Source organism: Cololabis saira, chromosome 21 (genome assembly GCF_033807715.1).
Source record: "Cololabis saira isolate AMF1-May2022 chromosome 21, fColSai1.1, whole genome shotgun sequence".
Classification (NCBI taxonomy): Eukaryota; Metazoa; Chordata; class Actinopteri; order Beloniformes; family Belonidae; genus Cololabis; species Cololabis saira.
Genome location: NC_084607.1, coordinates 32631407 through 32655595, shown reverse-complemented (window position 1 = coordinate 32655595; position 24189 = coordinate 32631407). Strand labels below are relative to the sequence as shown.

The window sequence follows — 24189 nt, the reverse complement described above, 5'->3', positions numbered from 1 at the left end:
CTGGGATGGTCATGTGATCCATTACACGCTGGTGAAATGTGGAGGGACACGGAGCTGGGATGTTGTTGTGGATTTCAAGCATGGTTTCATTTTAAATATTAAACCTTAACCCTGACTTGTCCGTCCATAAACAATTACAGCTGTCCTATAAATATAAAATATCAGAGAACGAGCAGGTTCTCTCCACACTGGAAACATCAGACGTGGCTTGATGATGCCTTGTTTTCCAACAGGCTTCTCTGCGGTGTGTTTGCTGTATTTCTCTTCAGGGTTTTCACCTTCCCTCCCTTCTCCAGTCTCTGGGACCTACTGGAAACTTGTTACGCAGTTCCTTTAAAATGGTTATTGACCATCAATCAAATCTAGATTTGTCATCTAATCTGGGGAAAGTTTGTCTGAAAACGTCAACGTGAACCTGCCTGAAGTGTTTTCTTCACATTCTATCACACTCAGATAGTGTGTCATATTTACGCATCTTTATAAATCTGACGGCTTTGAACCAATACTAGTTGTGTTTCTGTGCAGGTACTGACATCTCAGTCGGAGAAGAAGTCGCCATCAAGCTGGAATGTGTGAAGACTAAGCACCCACAGCTCCACATCGAGAGCAAGATCTACAAGATGATGCAGGGCGGAGGTATGCAGGACCGCACTTGTCCCTCCATCTCTCACTGTTTCCATCAGCTCATCAGCTCTTACGGCTATGGAGAAAATAATTTGTATTATCTCACAAGTTTTTTGCTTTGGTAACGGAAGAGAAGTTGCTGTACAAGGTTTCTTCCCTCTTAAAGGGGAGTTTTAAACTTATTGTTGTTTATTTAATAATGAATAACTGGTCTCTAAGAAAGCACCTGAAGACATTTGTACTGTAATTAATGATATAAATAAAATTTAATTAAAAGATTTGGCAAGATATTAAACTAATATCAAATGTTTTTTAGTGTCCCAACTAGTTTCTGGGTGATTTGTTGGATTGACTTTAGAAAATAACTGTTTTAACGTCATCAAGCAATATGCCAGATGATAACCAGATAACGTGAGATCTTTTAATTTATCCATTTCTCCCCAGTTGGAATCCCGACTATCAAGTGGTGCGGGGCCGAGGGCGACTACAACGTGATGGTGATGGAGCTGCTGGGGCCCAGTCTGGAGGATCTGTTCAACTTCTGCTCCCGCAAGTTCAGTCTGAAGACGGTGCTGCTGCTGGCCGACCAGATGGTGAGACCCAGCACACGCAGAAAACTACGCAAGACGAGGCAGGAGAAAAATAAAAATGCACTTCGAGAAAAAAGTCAAATTTTTTCACTAAAGTTGAAATGTTGAGAAAAAAGATGAAATTTCGAGAATAAAGTCAACCTTCTGAGACTATAACAAACATCACATGTGACTGTCTTTACAAAATGCCTCGTAGGCCTATAGACCCTCCAAGGATGTAAGTTAGTTAGTTAGTTAGTTAGTTAGTTAGTTAGTTAGTTAGTTACGGCTGCTGCTGCAGAGCTGTCAGTCGCTCTGCTAACTGGATTTGATGGGCCAGAGGACACATTTCCACTTTTTTCTCGAAATTGTATTTCAACATTAATCTCGACATTTTGACTTTTTTCTCGACATTTCCACTTTTTTCTCGAAGTGCACAATAAAAAAAAATCTTCCCCTCTCAAATATTTGTTCTCCTGCATGGCCCTGATACTCTTCCGTAGAAAACCCTCGCAGCCTTGTGTAGATAAAGTAACAAATGGTCCTGTAGCTCTGAAGCTGCTTAAACCGGACGGAGCCACTGACGCTGACGAGGCAACGGCGTCGTATTGGGGGTGGATGATAGTGATGCTCACAGCGAGAGGAGAGGGCCCCACTCACATTGTAACGGCAGAACTTCTGCAGAACCTTTGTGGCGGAAAATCTAACGATGAGAATCAGCAAGAGAAGACCCAACGCTCGGACTACGTTTAGGATTAGGATTTATTCTTTATTTCATTCATTAAAAGAAAAACAAAACAGTTCAATATAATTACAACAGATCTCTTTCCTTGAATGAAAGGGAACAGAAAGAAGACTAAGCTTATTTTATCTGTCCCTTTTTCCTAAGAAATCAAATTTCAATTAATGTAATAATAAAAAATAAAAAAAATTACACAATTTAAAAAAAAAAAAAAAAACACTTTCCAATAAACGTAATAAAAAAAAAAACTACAACAAAATTATAAAATAACACAAAATAGCTGTCGTCAAACACAGATAGTCATATTCTTTTTTGATTCAAAGAAAAAAAATATGACTGGTGCTAAAAAGAGAGCGAAAAGAAAGAAAACCCACCTAACTTAACCATTATCATGATATTTCTTCATCAAATTGGCTTTTATTATTCTTTTAAATGTAATGTTTGATTTGCATTCTTTGGCTTCTGTATCCAGATTGTTCCATAAACTGATACCTTTTACAAAAACACAACATTCCATTAATTTTGTCCTTAATTTTATTTTTTTAAAGATCGCTGTTCCTTTCCGTTGTTCTGAGCGTCAGAAATACTCGCATCGTATCGAAACCACGCATATTGACATCGGCCATCAATATGTGGTTATTTAATGCTAGAGTTCTCAGTAGAGGTGACATTATTGGTTCTAGTTGTAATGGGTTTAATTTTATTGAGTATCTGAAAAGCCACCAGCTGAAAGAACATGTTATGAGTGAGTGATTAAGTTGAAAAAATAATAATGAAGGATATTATGAGGGGAAGCCGCCACCTCACTGTAAGAATAATATTCTGGTTGTCATTCAGTGGTGTTTGTAAACTCTCATAATACTTTAAAAACGGAGCCCAAATTTTCCTAAAGTTTTGCGGGGAGCCTTTAAGGATGTATCTGATTTTTCTCCAGTTTCAAAAAATGCATGACATCTCTAATCCACCTGGTGAAGTTAGGTGGAGCTGGTTCTTCCCAGGAAAGAAGGATGAGACGTTTGGCAATCAAGGAGGAAAAAGCTATAATGACATAAGCTTTGCCTTTAAGGGAGTGCGTTTCAGGAGTGAATCCAAATAGGGCACATACAGGATTGGGGTTGATGACTTGTTGAAGCCTCGTGGAATAGAGGCGTTAAGAAGGTCCAGGACCAAATCTAACTCGATATTTTATAACACCAAAAATAAAATCTAGGTGGGAATGTGGAGGCACACCATGCACACATCTTCTGGAACTGTACAACAATTAAGATATACTGGCAAAATGTAAATTTAGTAGTAAAAAATATTCTGGGATATGAAATCCCAAATACTTGCCCAGTGGATGTATCTTGGGAATATTGGAAAGGTTGTAACGAGAGAAGATCTGTACTTGACTAAAGTGTTACTTGCAGCAAGTAAAAAAGCAGTCACAAGAAACTGTCTCAATGTAAATGCCCCGAAACAAGAACAGTGGTTGGAAATTGTCCAGGAAATTTGTGTTCTGGAAAAATTGACATATATGTTTTAAGGATCAAAGAGAATGTACTTGAAAAGAACTGGGAAGAATGGAATACTTACATGAGACGTGATGCCAGCTGAACAAATGCCGAATGGAACAGTGGACTGAATAGAGGATCATTTCCAGACAGTTATTATTATTGTTATTCTAATCTGTAACTTGTTTGCAGTATTGTTTTGTTTATTTGCATGTGAAAACATAATAAAAATGTAAGTTATAAAAAAAAATGTCCAGGACCAGAACATGTGTATATAATCTGCTGGTTGACCTTTACAGCGAGCAGAGGTGTCAAAAGTATTCCCATTCATTACTCAGGTAGAAGTATAGATACTAGAGTTTAAAAATACTCCTGTAGAAGTTGAAGTATCAAGTTTTTTACTCAAGTAAAAGTATAAAAGTACTGGTTTCAAAACTACTTAAAGTATAAAAGTAAAAGTAATGTAAGGGGGAAAAAAGCCATTGAAAATAATTGCATCTTAGTATAATGCAAATATATTAAAGAACCATATATGTGTACTATTGAGCATTAACATGTGTTTCAGAGAGCAGCAGATATGATGACTAGTTGCCTATAAGTATTGTAATGGTGCAAAAAGTCAAACTTCAGAGGCATGTTATCATTTATCCTAACCTTTATTGGAATGTACATCCAAGTTTAGTTGCAGGAATCTGAGGGAACGGATGTAAGAACAAAACTGGACAAGAACATGTGAAACAACCACAACCAAATTCACTCTATCCGGATGGAGCAATTTAACTGGATAGTTTTTTTTTAAAGGCCGAAATGAAATAGAGTAACGAGGCTGTTTTTAAAATGTAAGGAGTGAAAGTAAAAAGTTGAAAAATAATTACTCCAGTGAATAACTAAAATTTCTACTTAAGTAAGGTAACGAAGTATTTGTACTTCGTTACTTGACACCTCTGACAGCGAGGGCATGAAGGGTCAACAGTAGGGAAGATTTTGGCTCGTCTTGCCTTGGTCAGGTGTGCCCTCAAAACAATCTTAAGTTGTATCACGCTGTGCCTGGCGCAAGGGGAAGAGGTACATACTAGGTCAGTACTGCCTCCCATTGATCGTCTGTCGTTTCCTCACCAAGGTCATTCTCCCAAAGTCTCTTAACCTCCTGCAGAGAGTGAGGGCTGATGTCACATCACATATAGTGTTTATAGAGAGCAGAAATTAGAGCCTTCTTCATCCATCTCTCACACGTGTCGTCTATTCTTCTTCCAGATCAGCCGAATCGAATACATCCACTCCAAGAACTTCATCCACAGAGACGTGAAGCCGGATAACTTCCTGATGGGTCTAGGGAAGAAGGGAAATCTGGTCTACATCATCGACTTTGGTCTGGCCAAGAAATACCGTGACGCCCGCACACACCAGCACATCCCCTACCGCGAGAACAAGAACCTGACCGGCACGGCCCGCTACGCCTCCATCAACACACACCTGGGCATCGGTAAGGCCAGTCCCCCGTGGCGGGGGGGATGGGTTAACGCTGCACCGGTCTGCTGGAGCTCATGTCCCCTCTCTCTGTGATTACAGAGCAGTCCCGGCGGGACGACCTGGAGTCCCTGGGATACGTCCTCATGTACTTCAACCTGGGCTCTCTGCCCTGGCAAGGCCTCAAAGCCGCCACCAAGAGGCAGAAGTACGAGCGGATCAGTGAGAAGAAGATGTCCACGCCCATCGAGGTTCTCTGCAAAGGCTACCCCTGTAGGTTTGACACTTTACTGTAGGCCTGTGGTGGAAAAATCAATTTTCCGATTCTAAATCGAATTCCTAAAAATTGATTTGTATGTCAAAAAATTTTACACTACAATATTACAACTTTTGGTATTTTTTTTGTTCATGCCCAAAAAAGGAATGTTTTGTTGGACACAAGAATAACTGGTGCCATGTTTTTGCCTTTAAATATGTTTAAAGGTTTGAAAACATTAACGTTTTCAGTTATAATTGCATAAATTGTCTATATTTCATTACTTTATAATCTGTCTTGGGGTCACATTTTAATAAAATGCTAAAAACCAAATTCTCAAAAATTAAGAAACGAAATAGACCAAAAATGGAAAAAATTCAAATGGAACGTGAGAAAAATTAAAACCCATTTCGTACGTCCTGTTTCCTCCCTGGATCTGTTTGGTAATTCTGCCCCACGATGTTTCTGAAAGCAGTTCTATCAGCATTCTGGGAGCTGATTGGTCCTTACAGCATCATTAGCTGCCAATACTTGCTGTTGAATCTCAATATAATGCTAGTATTAATATGTTGCATAACTACAGTCATATCATTCATGCAACAGCTCAAAAAACAGTTTTAATAACACTAACCCAAATCAATATTGGAATCGAATCGGAATTGAATCGATTCTTGACATTTGAATGGATCCCCAGCCCTAGTTTAGTGCCACCATACATCTGTAAACGTCTCTAGCTTCTGCTGCAGCTCCTCTGCACGTGTTCTGCCTCTCCGTTTTTCTGAGCTTCTTCTCCCTTCTTTCCTCCTCCACAGCGGAGTTTGCCACCTACCTGAACTTCTGCCGCTCTCTGCGGTTCGACGACAAGCCCGACTACTCGTACCTCCGCCAGCTCTTCAGGAACCTGTTCCACAGACAGGGCTTCTCCTACGACTACGTCTTCGACTGGAACATGCTCAAATTCGTAAGCTTTTGCACCAGAAAAGATTTCATTTCTTTGTTAATGTCTAATTGAAACAACTAAAAAATGTGGTGACCCATGGACGGTCTTTTCCTCCCAAAGTGACCCACAAAATAATGCATATCAAGAACGTTACAAATATTATTGTTCAGTCAGCACACGTTTAGATTTTCTCAAATTTGGAGGAGATAAATGGAAAAACATAAATTTTTTTTTTGTGATCAAATGTTTTTATTTATATTTCTTTTTTATTTTTATTATAAACGGTGTCATCCAAAATGATGTCAAACAAACATTATACAAATATTTTCACCCCCTTCCAAACCCACCCCTCGGACCTAAGCATTTGATGAAAACGATTAATAATTAATAATAAGGAAAAGAGAAAAAAGATAATACAGCAATTTAAAAAAAAAGGACAAAATAAAACAAAGGCAAAACATAATAATATACAAAACTGGACGAGGATAGCTGCAACAAGGTGGTCTATATCAATTTTAAATACATCTTTCAAGTTTGGCTTTAATTTGATCTGCTGCCATATGCTAAAATAAAATATTAAGTTGTTTTGCATTATGGATTGGGGCTGTAGATATTTCCAGATAGATAATATCAAGAAAAGTCAAATACCAATGGGAGATGTTAAGCGTGTATGGTGGTTTCCATCTTACTGCAATTATCTTCTTTGCTGCTGTTAGGCCAGCAATCTAAATTCGTTTTTGACATAGTGAAGCATTAATTGTGTGTAAATTATTTAAAATAAGTGTAAAACCTCTTTTTAAAGGTCTGGCGCCGTAGTCTGCTGCGATGCGTCGGATCCACAGCCGAGTTGTTTTTATTTCAGCTCATGGGGTTTGTTTTGTTGTTTGGTTTGCTGTGTGAGACGCAGAGGGGAATCTAACCGGCAGCTCTTGTCTCTCTTGTCTCTCAGGGCGCCAACAGAGCCGGCGAGGAGGCAGAGCGGGAGCGCCGTGAGCGGGAGGAGAGGCTGAGGCACAGCAGGAACCCCGGGGCCAGGGGCCTGGCGTCGGGCTCCGGACGGGCCCGGGCAGCCCAGGACGCCGCAGCCCCCTCCCCACTGAACCCCGCCTCCCACACAGGTCAGGACAACCTCAGTTACTCATGCAGAACGCTGCTCCTGCTAGAGATGCACCACCTCTGATTCACGGGGAGAATACCACCATCGTCTGCCCCCAATGACGTCCAGAGAAGATGTTCAAAATGAGCGGTGGAGGAGATCTGTTCTCTGAAATATGTTTTGTTAGAGACATCCATCATCCACGGTACAAACAAGTAGTGGTATTCGATGGGAACAAAAAGCAGGAGTTTCTGAAATGTGTTTACAGATGGAATAGTTCAAATTTAAAGATAAATACTGTTAATTAGTGTACAGTAATCCCTGGCTACAACGCGGTTCACCTTTCACGTCTCACTGCTTCACAGATTTGCATTGTGCATCGTGTTCTGCATTCTGATTGGCTAAACAGTCTCCCCGCTTCTTCACTTCCTGTGTCAATAACGTTGGTCTCTTAAGGCTCAGTTATGGTTCTGCGTCACACCAACGCAGAGCACACGCCGCAGCCGTGACGCCGTGCTGAACCCTTCAGACTTCTCCGTCTCTCCATTTGGTCGCGGTGCAGTACCCCCCGCGACCACTAGTTAGCGATCTTTTTCTGAATGGTTTATCCGACTTTTTCCGGTCACAGTAAATCAAAGAAATAAGGACAATTATATTGTGCAAAAAACAAAAAAAATCACACATAAACGAAGAAAAGAGCCCTGGAAGTTCACTACTGATTCAAACCGGAAACCGGAAATGCTTCGCTTTCAAACGAACCAATCACAGCCCTCTCGGTCTGCGTGTGCTCGGCGTCTCCTCGACGCGTAGTTACAATTTTCAGGAGGTGCACGTCAGTGACGGCGTGTCCTCTGCGTCGATCCAAACCACACGCCGTAGGCACGGCGTCATTTTGACGCAGAGCCATAACTGAGCCTTTAGCAACAAGCTGAGAACGACCAATGAGCTTCAGCAGCAGCTCAAGAACTGGACCCTTTGATGGTTCATTACAGTCTCAGATATAATCCATGGTGTCGGTTTATAAGAATCTTTTTCCCCAGAATGAAAAAAGAGCGACAACAACGACCCATAACTATTTTCTTCTCTGGAAAAAACAGACCTGCACCGCGGCTTTAGGAGAAAAAGACGCTACAGAGTGAGTCAGGATGCAGCGGCATCAGAAGAGCAATGAAATAAAGTGCCTGTCGTGCGGCTCTATTCTGAGAGCTGGAGTTTTAGCTGTTGTTATTGGCCTCCTAAACTGGTCAAACATGTTACTACGCCAGTAACGTTGCCACGGAGAGAATTGAATGGTGTTTCTTTTTCCTAACTGAATCTGGTCGAAGGGGTGAGGGTTTAAAGTCTGCACATGTAGTTGATGCTTGTGCACGCAGGAAGTGATTTTAAAGGGAAAACCGTGGAAGCTCGTGCTCTTTCAAAACACTTTCCCCTCAGATCAGTCGCTGCATCTCTAGTTCGGTCCTTGTTTACTGAGGGATGTGAGTCAGAGTTTCAGATAGCTTGTTGTTGTCGTTGAGCCGGTTAGGGGCTCCGTCATGTTTTCCTGTAAGCCATTTCCTTGTTCATTCATGTTTCCAACCAAAACAAAGAAACTGGAGTCCTTGTGTGTTTGTGCTGCAGGAATGGAGAAGGAGAGGAAGGTGAGCATGCGTCTCCATCGCGGAGCGCCGGTCAACATTTCCTCCTCAGACCTGACGGGACGCCAGGACACGTCGCGCATGTCCACCTCACAGGTGAGAGACCCCGGCCCCGGCTCATCCCTGACACAATAATGTGTTCTCGTGTAACGTGATGACAGTTTTAATGAGAAAACATTTAAATGTAGACGCCAGCAGCCGTTTGAGCCGCATCAGCTGGTACTTTAGTCTGCTGCTCTTGTCGCCGTCATCAAAGTTTAATTGTTTAATTAGGATCCCCTGGGGTCCGCCAACATTTAAAAATAATACAGTACTAAACATAACGTAATAAAAGCAAACCAAATACATTTCCACTAGATAAAGAGAATATCAAATTAAAAATACTTTGCAAAAAAAAAAGCAGACATTCCACAAAATAAAGACAGCAAAATGAGAAGATAACACAAAACAAAACAAAAACACTGCACAGTTAAGAGTTCATCTGAGGTCGTCAAAAAGTCTGAAAAGCAGTCCACCATTTAATTTAATTTGCAGTCTAGAACTACACAACTGATCTAATACAGAAAAAAGAAAGAGAAAATACATTCAACAACGGTCATAACTAACTATGTTTCAATTTCCAGCATGTCCGACAATCAGTCTCAGCAGCTGCTTGTTTAAATTATCTCTATTTCAATGTTCTATAATTGTTACTTATACTGATTCAAAAGATGTTGCGTAACTAATAATTTGAATGTTCTTATGCTGTTTGTTTGTGTGATGTGTTTGGGAAATGAATTCCACTCAAACGTGGCCCTGTACACAACAGTCCTGTTACCAGCATTAGAATTCACATTTGGCAGCAGAATCTCCTCCAGTTGCAGGTCTGATATATTTATGATAGTCAGAGCTGTAACATCCTCCTGGTATTATACCTGAGGAGTCTGGGTTATGGACATATTTCTAATAAATGATAATAATGAGTAAAGTAATCTGTCACTAACCATTAACCAACCAAGATTCTTATGCATTTTAATAACGCTTGTCGTCCAGTTACAACTAAGAACAATGCGTGCAGCCCTGTTTTATATTTTTTGTAGTTTTGCAATCATATCTGCCTTTGCATTTGACCAAACTGCCGGGCAATAGTCAAGATTTGATATAATTAAGGCCTGAATTACTAGTTTAATTGCTTTTAGAGTTAAACATTTTTTATGTCTTCTTATGACAGAAATACCATTTCGCATTTTATTAACTATCTTGTTTATATGTTAAAGCAGGGTTCGTACGTTTTGAAAAAACCTGGAAAAGTCATGGAATTTGATGTCATTTTCAATGATAACATTTAGTAATAACAGCCTATAAGGTAGATTTGAAATTGATCAATAAATATTTCGTATCGAAGTCTTGCGCGTTTTCACGCGTGACGTATCTTGCACATCATGCAGATCGGATCAAGTGACCACATTCTCCAACAGTTATATTAGATTACTATAAAACATATAATACAACATATTGCTGGTATATCGGTGTTAGTTTAAACAAATGTTTATTTTGTATAAAACTATAATTGTCATTAGATCTCCTAGTTTTATTCCTTTTATTTAATTCATACATTGATGTGTTAGACGTCATGTATATTCATGGAAACTTGCTGCCAAGTCATGGGAAAGTCATGGAAATGTGTTGGTTAAAATGTGTCTGAATCCTGTAAAGGGATATATATATTTATATATTGTTTGTTGTTTGTTCCGCAGGCGCTGTCCCGGGTCACGCCCAGCGGGCTCCAGTCTGCAGCTCCTCGGTGAAACCCCCCCACCTGCCCACCACGGAGGCCTCAACATGCACCACCTGCAGCAGCACACTCTGTCACACACATATACACACCTACACACACACATACACACACACACACTGACACACCCATCAACAGGACTCTGAAAGGCACACTTGACCACCAACACACCACCTGACTGTGTTTCTGTTCCGCTGACAGAAGAGGCGTGCGACCAGGGAGTGAGTGTGTGTGTGTGAGTGTGTGTGTGTGTGTGTGTGTGTGTGTGAGGGAGGGAGGGAGGGAGGGACTAGCAGGTGGAGCTCAGTTTGGTTGCCTTAACGACCATCTTGGCAGAGTAGTGGCCACAGCAGCTCTTCTTCTTCCTCCTCTTTTTCTTACTCCTCCTCCTCCTCTTTCTCCTCCTCCTCTCCGATGATGAAGCCATGGGTTCACTTTTCTCTGGCATCTTTTATCGTCTCACTTTTTACTCTTTAGCATTAAAGTTCCTCCTGCACCAGCTGTGAGCCGCAGAAGGTCTGAAGCGGAGCGACGCGTCTCTCCGATGCTGAAGACGTCGTCTCCCTCACCGCAGCCGGAGCGCTGCGTTCTGTAATATATTTAAAATCCCACAATTTAACACGTTCATTTTTTTTTTTTTTGGTGTTTTGAGGTGTATAGTTACTGGTAGGATAACCTGGGAGAGGCCTGTCGTTTTAAAAGCTGAGTCCGCGGGTCTGGAGACACCGGGACGTAAATCCAAAACCACACATCATGTTTAGTTTGTGTGTTCACGCCGCGGCGGCGGCGGCGAAAGCTGTGAACGGGGCGGTCGGGAGCCGACGTTTTTAAACCCGGAGCGTAGTGATGTGTTTGTGTATCCGTGTGGTTCTGTCTTAGGGTTTCACACTCGAGGGGTCGGGATGAACGTGTTGAGCTTTTCTTTTTTCTTTAGTGACGTCTCCATCGTTAGCCTCAGTCTAGACCCGGCGTCTGCTCGCAACAGCCAGCTCCAGCGCAGCCTTTTTTTTTTTTGTTTCTTTCAAGCGTGATTGGTTCATTTTCTACCTCGACTTCTTGTATCCCTCGTGATCAGTTTAATCAGAAGATCCTGGACGTGCCACCAACAATCCCACTTCAGTAGAAGCTGCGCAAAAACCTTTGGAAAACTACAGGAGCAACTTCTTAGTCATGATCCGATCAAAAGTTAAAATTTGGGACCTTCACTGCAAAAACTCAAAATCTTAACAGGAATATTTGTCTTATTTCTAGTTAAAATGTCTCATTTATTGTCAAAAAACTTAAAACAAGACTCATCACTGGAAAAAAAACAACAATTTTCACCTGTTTCAAGTAGATTTTCACTTAAAATAAGTAGAAAAATCTGCCAGTGGAACCAGATTTTTTTGCTTGTAATAAGAAGATAAATCTTGTTCCACTGGCAGATTTTTCTACTTATTTCAAGTGAAAATTTACTTGAAACAGGTGAAAATTGTCAAATAACAAGTTATTTTTCTGGTAATGAGTCTTGTTTTAAGTGTAATGAGATTTTTTTTTACTAAAAATGAGACATTTTAACTAGAAATAAGACAAATATTCCTGGTAAGATTTAGAGTTTTTGCAGTGTTGAAACTGTTTTACCACGTTGCTGCGCATGTGAACGGTTGGCTGTAATTAAATACCTGAATAGATTTAGGTTTCAAGCTGTGGAAATGAAAATAAACTGCTGAGACTTGAATAAAACCCATAATTGAGTGGAGAGAGCAGAGCTTTGGTGTTTCCAGCTCAGACATGCTTTTAACTTTGAACCTCCTCTCTGGCCATCATGACGCTGGTTAGAAGCAGGAAGGTCCTGATGACGGAGCCCGGCTCCCGGCACACTCCAGTCCCAGAAATGACTGCAGGAGGTTCAGACGCCTTCACGTTCTGGAGCCCAGCTCGGCTGGGAAGCATTCGGTTTTCCTGTGGATTCTTCTCAGAAGGCGAGGGTCATCTCTGTAATCTGAATCATCTTTCGAGGGTTTGGAAACGACAATTCGGGTAGAAAATGAGCGAGTTGTGTTTAATGTTGAGATGGAAGCAGCTGTGGTTCTCGAGGCTGCCGGTCCCGCTGGATCCGAACCCTGCAGAGGTTCAAGCAGACACTTCTCCGTGTGATAGACTGATCAAGTATCGTAGGCCATTTCCTGTAGTTTGAGGGGGAACGGGGTGTAGCTGTAATTTGTGCGTTTGTTCTGTTGTCGTGCGTAGGCGACGTCCAGGCGAGCCGCTGGGGGCTCCGGACGCCGCTGGTATGGAGGAGCAGGAATCCCACCTCCCGTCACGCTCCTCTTTGTGGACGTTTCTCCCCCGGGGGCTGAAACGGGACGGTGAACTCGTGCGTCTCACTGGAGATGGCGTTGATAAATGCAAGTACGCTTCACGAGATGTTTCCTGTCATTTCTGCCTCACTCAGTTTTTTTTTTTTGTTTTTTTTCTTTTGCCACCGCCTGTTTAGTTTTGCTTTTAAGTGTACAGTGGAGATGGGGGGCCGGCGTCCCACAATGCATCTGATACTGTGGATTCATGAGGAATCGCTCTTCACTCCCATCTTAAGACTTGTGCTCCTCATTTGTATTGCCACTGTATTTGTGTTTTTTTTAAATTGTGTAAATAAATTAATAAGTACTTGTATGTCCCGTCTCTTTAATTATAGTTTAGAGTTTTATTTGGATCCCCATTAGCTCCAGCAGAACTGCAGCTATTCTTCCATGGGTTTGACACATAACACACAGTACATATAAAAAAACAGAAAATAAAAGGTTATTCCGTTTAACATTTAGATATAAATAAAGCAATACATATTCATACATCAACAAATTCAAACAATGTATAGTTATCATAGTATCATAGTTCGCACCAAAAACCATTTTTAATAAATATTCATTTATTTATATATATATATATATATATATACATATATACACACACACACACACACACACAAACAGGACTGTCTCAGAAAATTAGAATATTGTGATAAAGATCTTTATTTTCTGTAATGCAATTTAAAAAAAAAAACAAAAATGTCATACATTCTGGATTCATTACAAATCAACTGAAATATTACAAGCCTTTTATTATTTTAATATTGCTGATTATGGTTTACAGTTTAAGATTAAGATTCCCAGAATATTCTAATTTTTGGAGATATTTGAGTTTTCTTAAGCTGTAAACCATGATCAGCAATATTAGAATAATAAAAGGCTTGTAATATTTCAGTTGATTTGTAATGTAATTGTTTTTGTAATTGCATTACAGAAAATCACAATATTACATTAATTGACTGCATCACATGTAGTTAGAGGTTGTTTTCCTTCAGTAAACACAGATAACGGATGCAGGTCCTTTCTAAGAGATGATGTAAGTATCTTTGAACACGTTTGTGCGTCTCTACCTTGCGCTGGCCGGGCAGGAGGTTCCAGCTTGAAGGTGACCCAGCAGCTCCGGCTGCCAGCTGCTCGCAGCTCTGTGATTACAGTTACCATGGCGATGGACCTTCAACACAGCGCATCTAGGTATCTAGGTATCAAATCACAACTCACAAATAAGCTTCAACAAAACCCAGCAGCTGAGGTGACCATGGCTGCAGCTGTCACTCACATAACCACGCCCACAATTTTACATGGATTTGTGGGTTTTTACGATTTGATTAAGTTTTTATAAATGCCACCCCAGTACAGTTTTCATGGAGAAACGAACTGTTTTCATACCAGACTGTAAATATGTTTATTTCTGCTGTAAAATTGGACATTTTAACATGAAGTGTAATAGAGGGGAACTAACTGCTGGATCCTGGTGGTCAGTAGAGGAACTGCAGGTCTGGATCAGACCCTGGTGGTCAGTAGAGGAACTGCAGGTCTGGATCAGACCCTGGTGGTCAGTAGAGGAACTGCAGGTCTGGATCAGGACCCTGGTGGTCAGTAGAGGAACTGCAGGTCTGGATCTGGACCCTAGTGGTCAGTAGAGGAACTGCATCTCCACTCATGTCTCAAAAATGAAAACCAGTTGTTCCTGCATGTTTTTACTGGGACATTATTTCAACTGGATCTTAGAATATGGTACATGATTATCAAGAATCCCAACAGAAGCCCGGTGTAATCAAAGGCAGGTTTGTAATACCTTCATCATGATGTTAAAAATATCAGAATCTACTCCAAAGTTCTGCCATCAATGAGACGGGCTCCAGTTTTCATTTTTAATAAACGGACCTTCACAAACCACAGACATGAGACGCATGTAGAGGCGTGTTGGATTAGGAGACTTTGATCGGCGTAATCAGTGCCGGTAGAGGCAGGAGTTCCTGACCCTGCAGTACCGGTGCTGCACCGTTCATGGACCAGGATACGGATCAGACTTACCGGTGAGGGGAGCCCTCCTGCTGCTGACATCCAGTACTCCAGTTGTAAATAAATCAGGGGGGATGGTGGATTTTATTATATGGGGACAGATAATTTGTGCTGATTACAAATAATATAATATATTACAAATAATAGCAGTGACCAAAACACCTGCAGAAATACTGCAGGAATGACATAGCAGCAGTTACAGGACTTTTCTGTAATGCAATTACAGAAACTAAAATGTCATACATTCTGGATTCATTACAAATCAACTGAAATATTGCAAGCCTTTTATTATTTTAATATTGCTGATTATGGCTTACAGCTTAAGAAAACTCAAATATCCTATCTCAAAAAATTAGAATATTCTGGGAATCTTAATCTTAAACTGTAAGCCATGATCAGCAATATTAAAATAATAAAAGGCTTGCAATATTTCAGTTGATTTGTAATGAATCCAGAATGTATGACATTTTTTTTTTTTTATTGCATTACAGAAAATAAAGAACTTTATCACAATATTCTAATTTTCTGAGACAGTCCTGTAAATGCAGCCTCTGTAAGCTTTAAATATCCACTGCATCAAATACATCAAAACACAACAATAAAGAACAGTTTTCTGAACTTATCAATATGACTCTGTCCTTCACAGGATAAGTAAAATGGATCACTGCAAAAACTCTAAATCTTAACAAGAATATTTGTCCTATTTCTAGTTAAAATGTCTCATTTTAGTAAAAAAAAAAACTCATTACACTTAAAACAAGACTCATCACTGGAAAAAACAACAATTTTCACCTGTTTCAAGTAGATTTTCACTTGAAATAAGTAGAAAAATCTGCCCGTGGAACAAGATTTTTCTGCTTGAAGATAGAAGATAAATCTGGTCCCACTGGCAGATTTTTCTACTTATTTCAAGTGAAAATTTACTTGAAACAGGTGAAAAGTTATTTTTCTGGTGATGACTCTAAATGTTGAAATAGCAGTAAAACCACATTCATTGATGAAATGACATAAGGGATGGAAAGGAGGGAAGATTTTGACTGTTTTTATTTCAGGGGGTATTCCATCCCCCCTCAACTCCAGTACTGCTGGCATCCCAAACTCTTAGAAACAGGTCAGTTCTGGTCATGTCCAAGTGTGTAAGTGATCAGAAACCCCACCCTGAGACGATGGGGAGACGGTAAAACCTCTCCCAGCGGCTCAGGCCCCACCGTCCCCGTAGAGACGCTGGTCCAGTCAGCTGGGGCTGAAATTTGGGCCACGGACTAAGAAAGTGGAACATTTGTGAAAGAGAATCCAGAAATAGACTCAGGACGTCAAAGCGCCGGGACAGGAAAGTTAGACCACCTGATCACAAACAGGAGTTACCGTAATACCTGTAACTAGGGTTGTCCCCATCAGGATGTTTTAGCTCCCGATCACTTGAGTTTGAGTATCTGCCGATCCTGATTTTTCCCGATCCGATCACTTTTTTTGGTTCCCGATACATTTCCCATACTTTTTCCCGATCAGATACATTTTGGCAATGAATTAAAAAAAAAAGAGGACTAAAACTAAATGATCCCAAGTTTCATTTCTTGTCCATTGGAGAACAACATGGACATTTATTGTATTTCAACAAAGCTTATCAGCTCTGGTGCTACAAAATGTAAAAACATGAAATTGTAAACTAAAACAAAAAGTGCAGAATAGTGCAATAACAAAAATAAATACATTTAACTTTAAAAGTGGTTGAATGACATCCAGCCAAACTCACAAACACAAGAAAATTAAAATACTTTTTGGCTTAACCTTAGTGCAACATTCTGAATGAATGAAATGAATAGCAGCAGCTTAATGCAACATGAACAGATATAACATTTCACTATTCAAAAACCATGTTAGTTTAGTGGCCGGCCAGAAGTGACGTTAAATGCAACAATATATAAAACGATTTAATATATATTAAAAACATTAATAACTAGGTATGTCCCCATACTTTTGTGACCGATACCGATGTTTTGAAAATGCCGTGATCAGGCCCAATCGATCAGGCGGCCGATTGATCGGGACAACACTACCTGTAACTGACCGGTGATAAATGAGTTGAGGGAAACAGGATTCCCATCTGGAGCATAAACACATAAACATATTCTAAAAAATTATATGAGAAAAGTTATAAATATAAACGTGATTTGTTGTTGACTTGTGTTCAGTCTTTATTTTTTTTCTTCTGATTAAAACTGAACTTTTGGTTTACACTCTGTTTTTAGTGCGTTTCGGAGGGACTTTTAACCAAAACATGAGGACATCAGGAAAGGATATGTTGACACCCGGTTCATGTTTTATTAAACACCAGAAAGCAAATGAGTTATTGGATTTGCTCTGATTTCAAATGAGGCTCCTTGTGTTTAGTTTTTGCTTTGACATCAGGACATCAGGACGGTCAGTCCTGGTCCTGCAGGGCCCACTGTCCCCCCAGGTCCAGGTCTGCAGCATCCACGCGCCTGATCCCTACGGCAACCCGTTTTAACATTTAATGGCTAAGTTTGACTATCGGGAATTAACGTTGCAGATAACTACAACTGCATTTCTACTAGTCGTAATTACATTGTGACTAGTCAGAATTGTCATTCAAGATATCTTTAACGTCATTTTGACTAGTCAAAACTCTAATTCAAGATATCTGTAATTACATTTTGACTAGGCAGAATGGAAGTTAAAGATATCTCCAAATTGAGATATCTCTAATTAAAATTCATTTCAAGATATCTATAACTTGATTATAGATATCTACAATTAAATTATGACTATCCGTAATTCCAGTTTGAGATATTTACAACATCATTTTGACTAGTCATAATTCCAGTTCAAGATATCTACAACTTAGTTCTGACTAGTCAAAACCTAATTTAAGATATCTAGAAAAGACGATGTAGATATCTTGAATGGAGGGGAATTAAAGATATCTTGAACTGGAATTAGGACTTGTCAGAATTAAATTGTAGATATCTGAAACTGGAATTACAGCTAGTCATAATTCAGTTGCAGATATCCATAATTCACATTGTGGATATCTGCAACTGAATTGTAGATTTTTATAATTAGAAACCCCATACACATGACTGGCAACAGTGACGTCATTTGTCCTGGGCAGAATGACTTGTGGATATCTGAAATGACAATTGTGGATAGGAAGAATGTAATTGTAGATATCTGAAATGCTTTTTATGACTATGAAGAATTGAATTGGAGATATCTGCAACACATATCCAGTCTAGCTGTTAAATATTAAAACGGCTTGCCATAAATTCCTATCAGCTTCTCATCAAGGTCTGCACGTTCATGCATCACCTGAACACTTGCTGCTGGTTCCTGCAGACACCACCAGGGGGCGCCGCCACATAAACCTCGGCCCTGCAGAAGCAGGGCAGTTACACAAGAGGTCATGTTCTTCCCTGGGGGGATGCAGGACCAGAATAACCACAGTAGTGGGAGACAACAAAGCACAAGGTGAGGTTTGCATCATGATGCTGTTTTACAAAAACATCAGGAGGTTTATTGTTAAAACAAACAACAAAAAGAGGCTCAGACAGTCTGATGGTTGAGACGTGTAAAACTGCTCGTCCTCCCCCGCTGATGTAAGCAAACGGCCGCCTCCAGCCCTCAAATACCACCATTATTTATTTATTCCCACATTATTAACACACTGCCAGTCACAGCGCTGAACCCCAGAGCCGAGCGGCTCGCTGCTCTTAGATTCTCTTCATTCCTCTGGTTTCACTGACGTGGACGTGAACTCTGACAAAACGACAATGGCAGCGCGTCTGGGAACAAGGAAAGGAAATAAACACTGGTTTTACTCATTTAGTGGAGGAGGAGGGAGTCTCTGTGAAGAGCAGGTGGCGTGATAAATCACCACAGATGGTGTAACGTGGCTCTGAGATCCTGAATAATTCTCACCTCGGCTGCTCCGAGGGTTTTATGCAAGTCATGAGGAGGGTTTGATGCAAGCAGGGACAGCAGAACAGCCACAAAACAATAGATTTTAGAAAGAAAGCTAATAATCAATCCATTAGCTACACCAGATCATTCTGGGATGTGCTGGAGTGTGACCCTCACCTCAGGTGAAGGGCAGGACGAACCTGTCCCTCACAAGGGCGCGTAGACTCTAACTCACACCCACTCCCCTTCTCACAGCTGATTTACAATCAACATTTACCTATCAAACACATTTTTGGACCTTGGGAGCCGGAGTACCTGGAGAAGACCACCCCCCTGCGGGGATAACAATCCAAGTCCAAAAATGGCCAAATGATGGGAAAAAACCGGCCTGTTTGCCAGTGGAGGTGGATGGAGGTCAGCAGAGGTCAATGCAGGTCAATCCAGGCCAACGCAGGTCAATCCAGGCCAACGCAGGTTGCCTCACTTAGAGGAAGTCTTACTTCACTTCCTGCGGTTGAGTCAAACTGGCAAACCCAGTGGAGCCGGTCGGTCGGCCCCGACACAAGACACAACACGGAGCTCCTGCAGAGGCACCACGGAGTTTAGCAAGACATGCAGTCGTCCCCACTCACTGCAGTAATGTCCCCGGCTCCTCCGTCCACACAGCTGTAGGTGACCCATCCGTGTAGGTGGCCTTGAGAACTGTTGTAGTTGAGTTCCCGCGTCACTCTGCCCTTGATGAGCTTGTTGGTGCACGATTGTGGAGGACAGTGCTGGGTAGAGTAATGGTGCTTTTCCACTAGTACTACTCGGCTCGACTCAACTCGGTCTGGATTCTTTTCAATAACAATTCAGCACCTGGAGCAGAAGTAGGAGGTTGGAGTGAAGCTGCTGTGACGTATTTGATTGTGTGATCTAAACTAAGAAGACAACAACACTAAAGATGTAGAACCTGGAGGAGATGATAGATGTGCTGCTGGATCTGTGGCTTGTGTTTGATATCAAGTTAAAAAATGAGAGTGAGAGAAGCTTCAAGCGGCAAGGATCCGTTGGGAGCCGTGAGCAGCTATGAAGTGACAGAGCTCTTGGTAGATCTGGTCGTTCCTTATCTCCGTCTAAATCCCTTTTTAATTCTCTCCTCAGCACCAGGTTTATGAACATCTGCACCTCAGAGTTGGATCATCCGTTCAGAGTCCATGCACATGCAAAGCCGTGCAATGGAGCATGCAAATACCGAACCAAACCTAAACAGACCAGGACTCATAAATGCAAAACCGGAGGTTTTAATTCTTCCAAGGTAACCAATAAACGTGTGCTGGAAACAGTCACTACCTTTCCACCGTGGTGCAGGTTGGTCCTGTACTCTGCTACATCTTAACTGACCACAAGTAGACGTTTACACGGTCTTTAAAGTTGTTCTGTGTAGAAATATCCCCTCTGACCTCATGTGGGCATGAAGCGCTGCTGTTTGGACCAAAGAGCCGCTGGCATTGCTGTACAATTGAGTGACGGTGGGCCGACATGTCCTGCACTACCTCTGCAGGCCACTAGAGGGGCATTTCATCGCGTCTTGAGTCAGGGACGACCGATGAGGTTTCCTGTTACGTGCTGCCCCCCGGTGGTCAGAGGTGGTGCTGCTACACAGTCTGGACACCCAACATGTAAATAACACTATCTGAATAAAACTGGACACTATCATCAGCTCAACATTTTACCTTTAGACACAGTTGGACCAGATTTTATGATTTCAAGTTTGTTTCATATCATCTGCAGATTTATCCTCTGCAGTCTACAGATGGTTCCCCACGGCAACGACGCAGCAACTGGGATTCATGACACACGACGTTCATCTAATATAAGCTAACTTATTACAGATTGAATAGTTTTACATTTTAAAATATTTGGTCTCACAGTTGATGGTGTATATCAATGGAAGAGTATTAGGGCCATGCAGGAGAAAAAATATTTGAGAGGGGAAGATTTTTTTTATTGTGCACTTCGAGAAAAAAGTCGAGAAAAATTGTTGAGATTAATGTTGAAATACAATTTCAAGAATAAAGTCGAAATTTCGCCTTTTTTCTTTATTCACGAAATTTTGACTTTTTACTCGACATTTCGACTGTTTTCTCCAAGTGCATAATGAAAAAAAAGTCTTCCTCCTCTAAAATATTATTTTTATTTTTCTCCTGCCTGGCCCTAATACTCTTCCGTATATATATATATATATATATATATATATATATATATATATATATATATATATATATATATATATATATATATATATATATCAGAGGGAAACCCCCCCCTCCCCCAAAAAACCCCATGAGATTAAGACGTTTATCCACTGAATCATGAGGCAGCATGGTCCTGAGTAATCATGGAGGAAGAGCATTGCTCAGCCAGATACCAGCTTCACTGACAGCCTCTGTCAGCCCATCTTTTCTCTTCTTAATCTTATCTTATTTATTCAAGCTCTATTTCATCACATAAAATCCCTTTTTTGAGCGCGACCTGAGGCACACCGGTACAGTATACAAAACAGAATAAGAATAGAATAGAATAGAATAGAATAGAAAGCCTTTATTATCATTATACTGGTACAATGAGATTAGGCAGCAGCTCCATAAAAGTGCACACATGCAAAGACTATGTAAACAAAGACTGTTTAAACAACAAAATGAGAAACAGGAAACATAAATATATATACACTATAAAAATGAGTGAATGAGAGAATAATAATGCACATGAATGAATGGAAGAATGTTGCACATAATGGATGGAGAATATTGCACAGTGTGAGGTAGCTTATTGGTTTAGAAAGTTTACAGCTTTGGGGAAGAAACTGCCCCTGATACATACATAAAAAATGTACGTATGATCAAGATGTTATAGAATCGTTTAGGTGCACTGGAGCAAAAAGCAAAATCACATCAAAACTTACTAGAGCAGATTTAGGAAATGATCTAAGACTGGTTTAAGGACAGCAGTTACACTCGTCACTTAAACCGTTTTGTAAGTAAAGTTTTACATTTGTTCAGCTAAATGAAGTGCTGAAGCTGTGGAGACGTCTGCAGATTGTTCCGTGACCCAGGTCTGATGTAGGAAAGAGCTGTTTTACCCAATTCTGAGTAGATTGTGGGGACTCTGAGGAGGAGACATGTGATGAGCGGTAGAACCTGCTCCCGGCCCGAGACATGAGATGGTGCAGTTTGGGGGATAATTTACCCAAAACCGCCTTGTAAAAAAAGGCAGAAAAGGAAGCCAAGCAGAGCTTTAACCTTTCTTATTTTTTGTCATCAATTTGTCATCAATCCATATAACCAAATATTTGTAAGATAATGCTATATCTATTTCTATCCTTCTGAGATTCAAATACTGTCATGGCCTATATGCGTAGAAAAGCTGATGGAGTAAATTACAGTGTCATCATCATAAAGATGGAAATTAGTATTTTGCCAATTTTCCCCCCCAAACCATTAATAAAAATGTTCAACAGGACAGGAACCAAACTAGAGCCTTGGGGGACACCCCAAAAACCCACTGTGACCCGTCTGAGAGGTGAATCCTGAATCAATCGACAGCAGAGTTCCCCACACATGGAAAAACAAAGAACTACTCTGAATCCAGGCAGGGAAAACCACGACCCACCAACAAACAAGACCCCGCCCAGGTCTGGACCTGGATCCACAGAGACGTTTACAGAAGTCCGGCTGCTTCGTCCAAGAATGGAAAGACCTGTGAAAGGAAAGGAGTAGGAAAGAGTAGCAAATGAAAGAGTCCAGACTTTTCACCGAGGCATTAGACGTAAAGCTCGCGGAGCATCGCGAAAGAAAAGAAAGAGGAGAAAGAAGTCCCAGGACTGTTGAGCAGCTCCAATCACACACCAGATCAAACCTACATGAACTGGTCGCCCTGATGTTAAGAGAAGAGATGTTTCTGAGACGGTTTACTGCATCACATTCAGAACAAGCTGGCTTAAACTGACTCTCTTTCTATCTTCTGTCATGAATAAATAAATATGGGTTTTATCAGGTTTCTGAACTGCATTTGTTCAGAAACCATGTGACTGGTCTTGAATTCCTGGCTACGAGTCGGACGTGCATGAAACAGCACGGAGAAACACTGAATCAGACTTGAGTGATGCCTCAGCTACCGTCAGCAGGAAGTATCTATTTTTGTTTTGAACGGCCGGCTTCAGTTCACTGAGAGTCGTTATTGATCCCAGCAGCTAAAAACAGACATGAGGAGTTAAAATAGAAAGGCCATCAAGGCCAATATGGGCCCCTTTACCATCACAGCAGGGTGTGACTCTTCATTTAATATCTTCAGCTGCAGAGGAGAGCGAGAGCCAAGCCCAGGCTGGGATGAAGAGGAACACGGACTACGTTTACACTACAATAAACCTTTTCTAACCGGAATATTAGCAATAACCCGGTTTTGCACGGCCATGTAAACACCAATAACCCCTTTGAATAACCGGATTTGCTCATTTGCTCATATTCCGGTTTTTAAAAACCCGAATATGACCCCTGTGTTCCTCCTTTTCTAACCCGAATATTTGCCTAACGGGATTTCCCATTAAAAGGAACAGGAATTTGTTTTCTGCACATGTCCTTTTCGCAAGGAATCTTGGTCTTTTGAGTTCAGGAAGTTCTTATAAACACGGAGAAACCAAGACCAGGAGGAAACTAATCACTTCATAAATGTAATGAAGGATATGAACATTTTGGCATTTGTAGACGGTAGAAAGTACCGGGATAGCCTTCCTTCCTTCCTTCCTTCCTTCCTTCCTTCCTTCCTTCCTTCCTTCCTTCCTTCCTTCCTTCCTTCCTTCCTTCCTTCCTTCCTTCCTTCCTTCCTTCCTTCCTTCCTTCCTTCCTTCCTTCCTTCCTTCCTTCCTTCCTTCCTTCCTTCCTTACTTCCTTCTTTCCTTCCTTCCTTCCTTCCTTCCTTCCTTCCTTCCTTCCTTCCTTCCTTCCTTCCTTCCTTCTTCCCTCCCTCTTTTCTCCCTTCCTTCCTTTTTCCTTGTTTTCTTCCTTCCTTCCTTCCTTCCTTCCTTCCTTCCTTCCTTCCTTCCTTCCTTCCTTCCTTCCTTCCTTCCTTCCTTCCTTCCTTCCTTCCTTCCTTCCTTCCTTCCTTCCTTCCTTCCTTCCTTCCTTCCTTCCTTCCTTCCTTCCTTCCTTCCTTCCTTCCTTCCTTCTTTCCTCCTCCTCTCTCCTTCCTTCTTCCCTCCCTCTTTTCTCCCTTCCTTCCTTTTTCCTTGTTTTCTTCCTTCCTTCCTTCCTTCCTTCCTTCCAAAG

The 24189-nt window shown here is 41.1% G+C and overlaps 1 protein-coding gene across 1 annotated transcript in view; it reads left to right on the top strand.

Annotated features, from left to right (window-relative positions):
- Window positions 1-11981, top strand: part of csnk1da (casein kinase 1, delta a) — a 30723-nt gene extending 18742 nt beyond the window's left edge. Inside the window, exons 2-9 of the mRNA XM_061712158.1 lie at window positions 526-636; window positions 1069-1217; window positions 4683-4911; window positions 4998-5168; window positions 5964-6112; window positions 7041-7209; window positions 8808-8920; window positions 10561-11981. Coding sequence (XP_061568142.1) covers window positions 526-636; window positions 1069-1217; window positions 4683-4911; window positions 4998-5168; window positions 5964-6112; window positions 7041-7209; window positions 8808-8920; window positions 10561-10611 — 1142 coding nt within the window. The 3' untranslated portion in view covers window positions 10612-11981. The remainder of the gene's footprint in view (window positions 1-525; window positions 637-1068; window positions 1218-4682; window positions 4912-4997; window positions 5169-5963; window positions 6113-7040; window positions 7210-8807; window positions 8921-10560) is intronic.
- Window positions 11982-24189: the final 12208 nt, after the last annotated feature.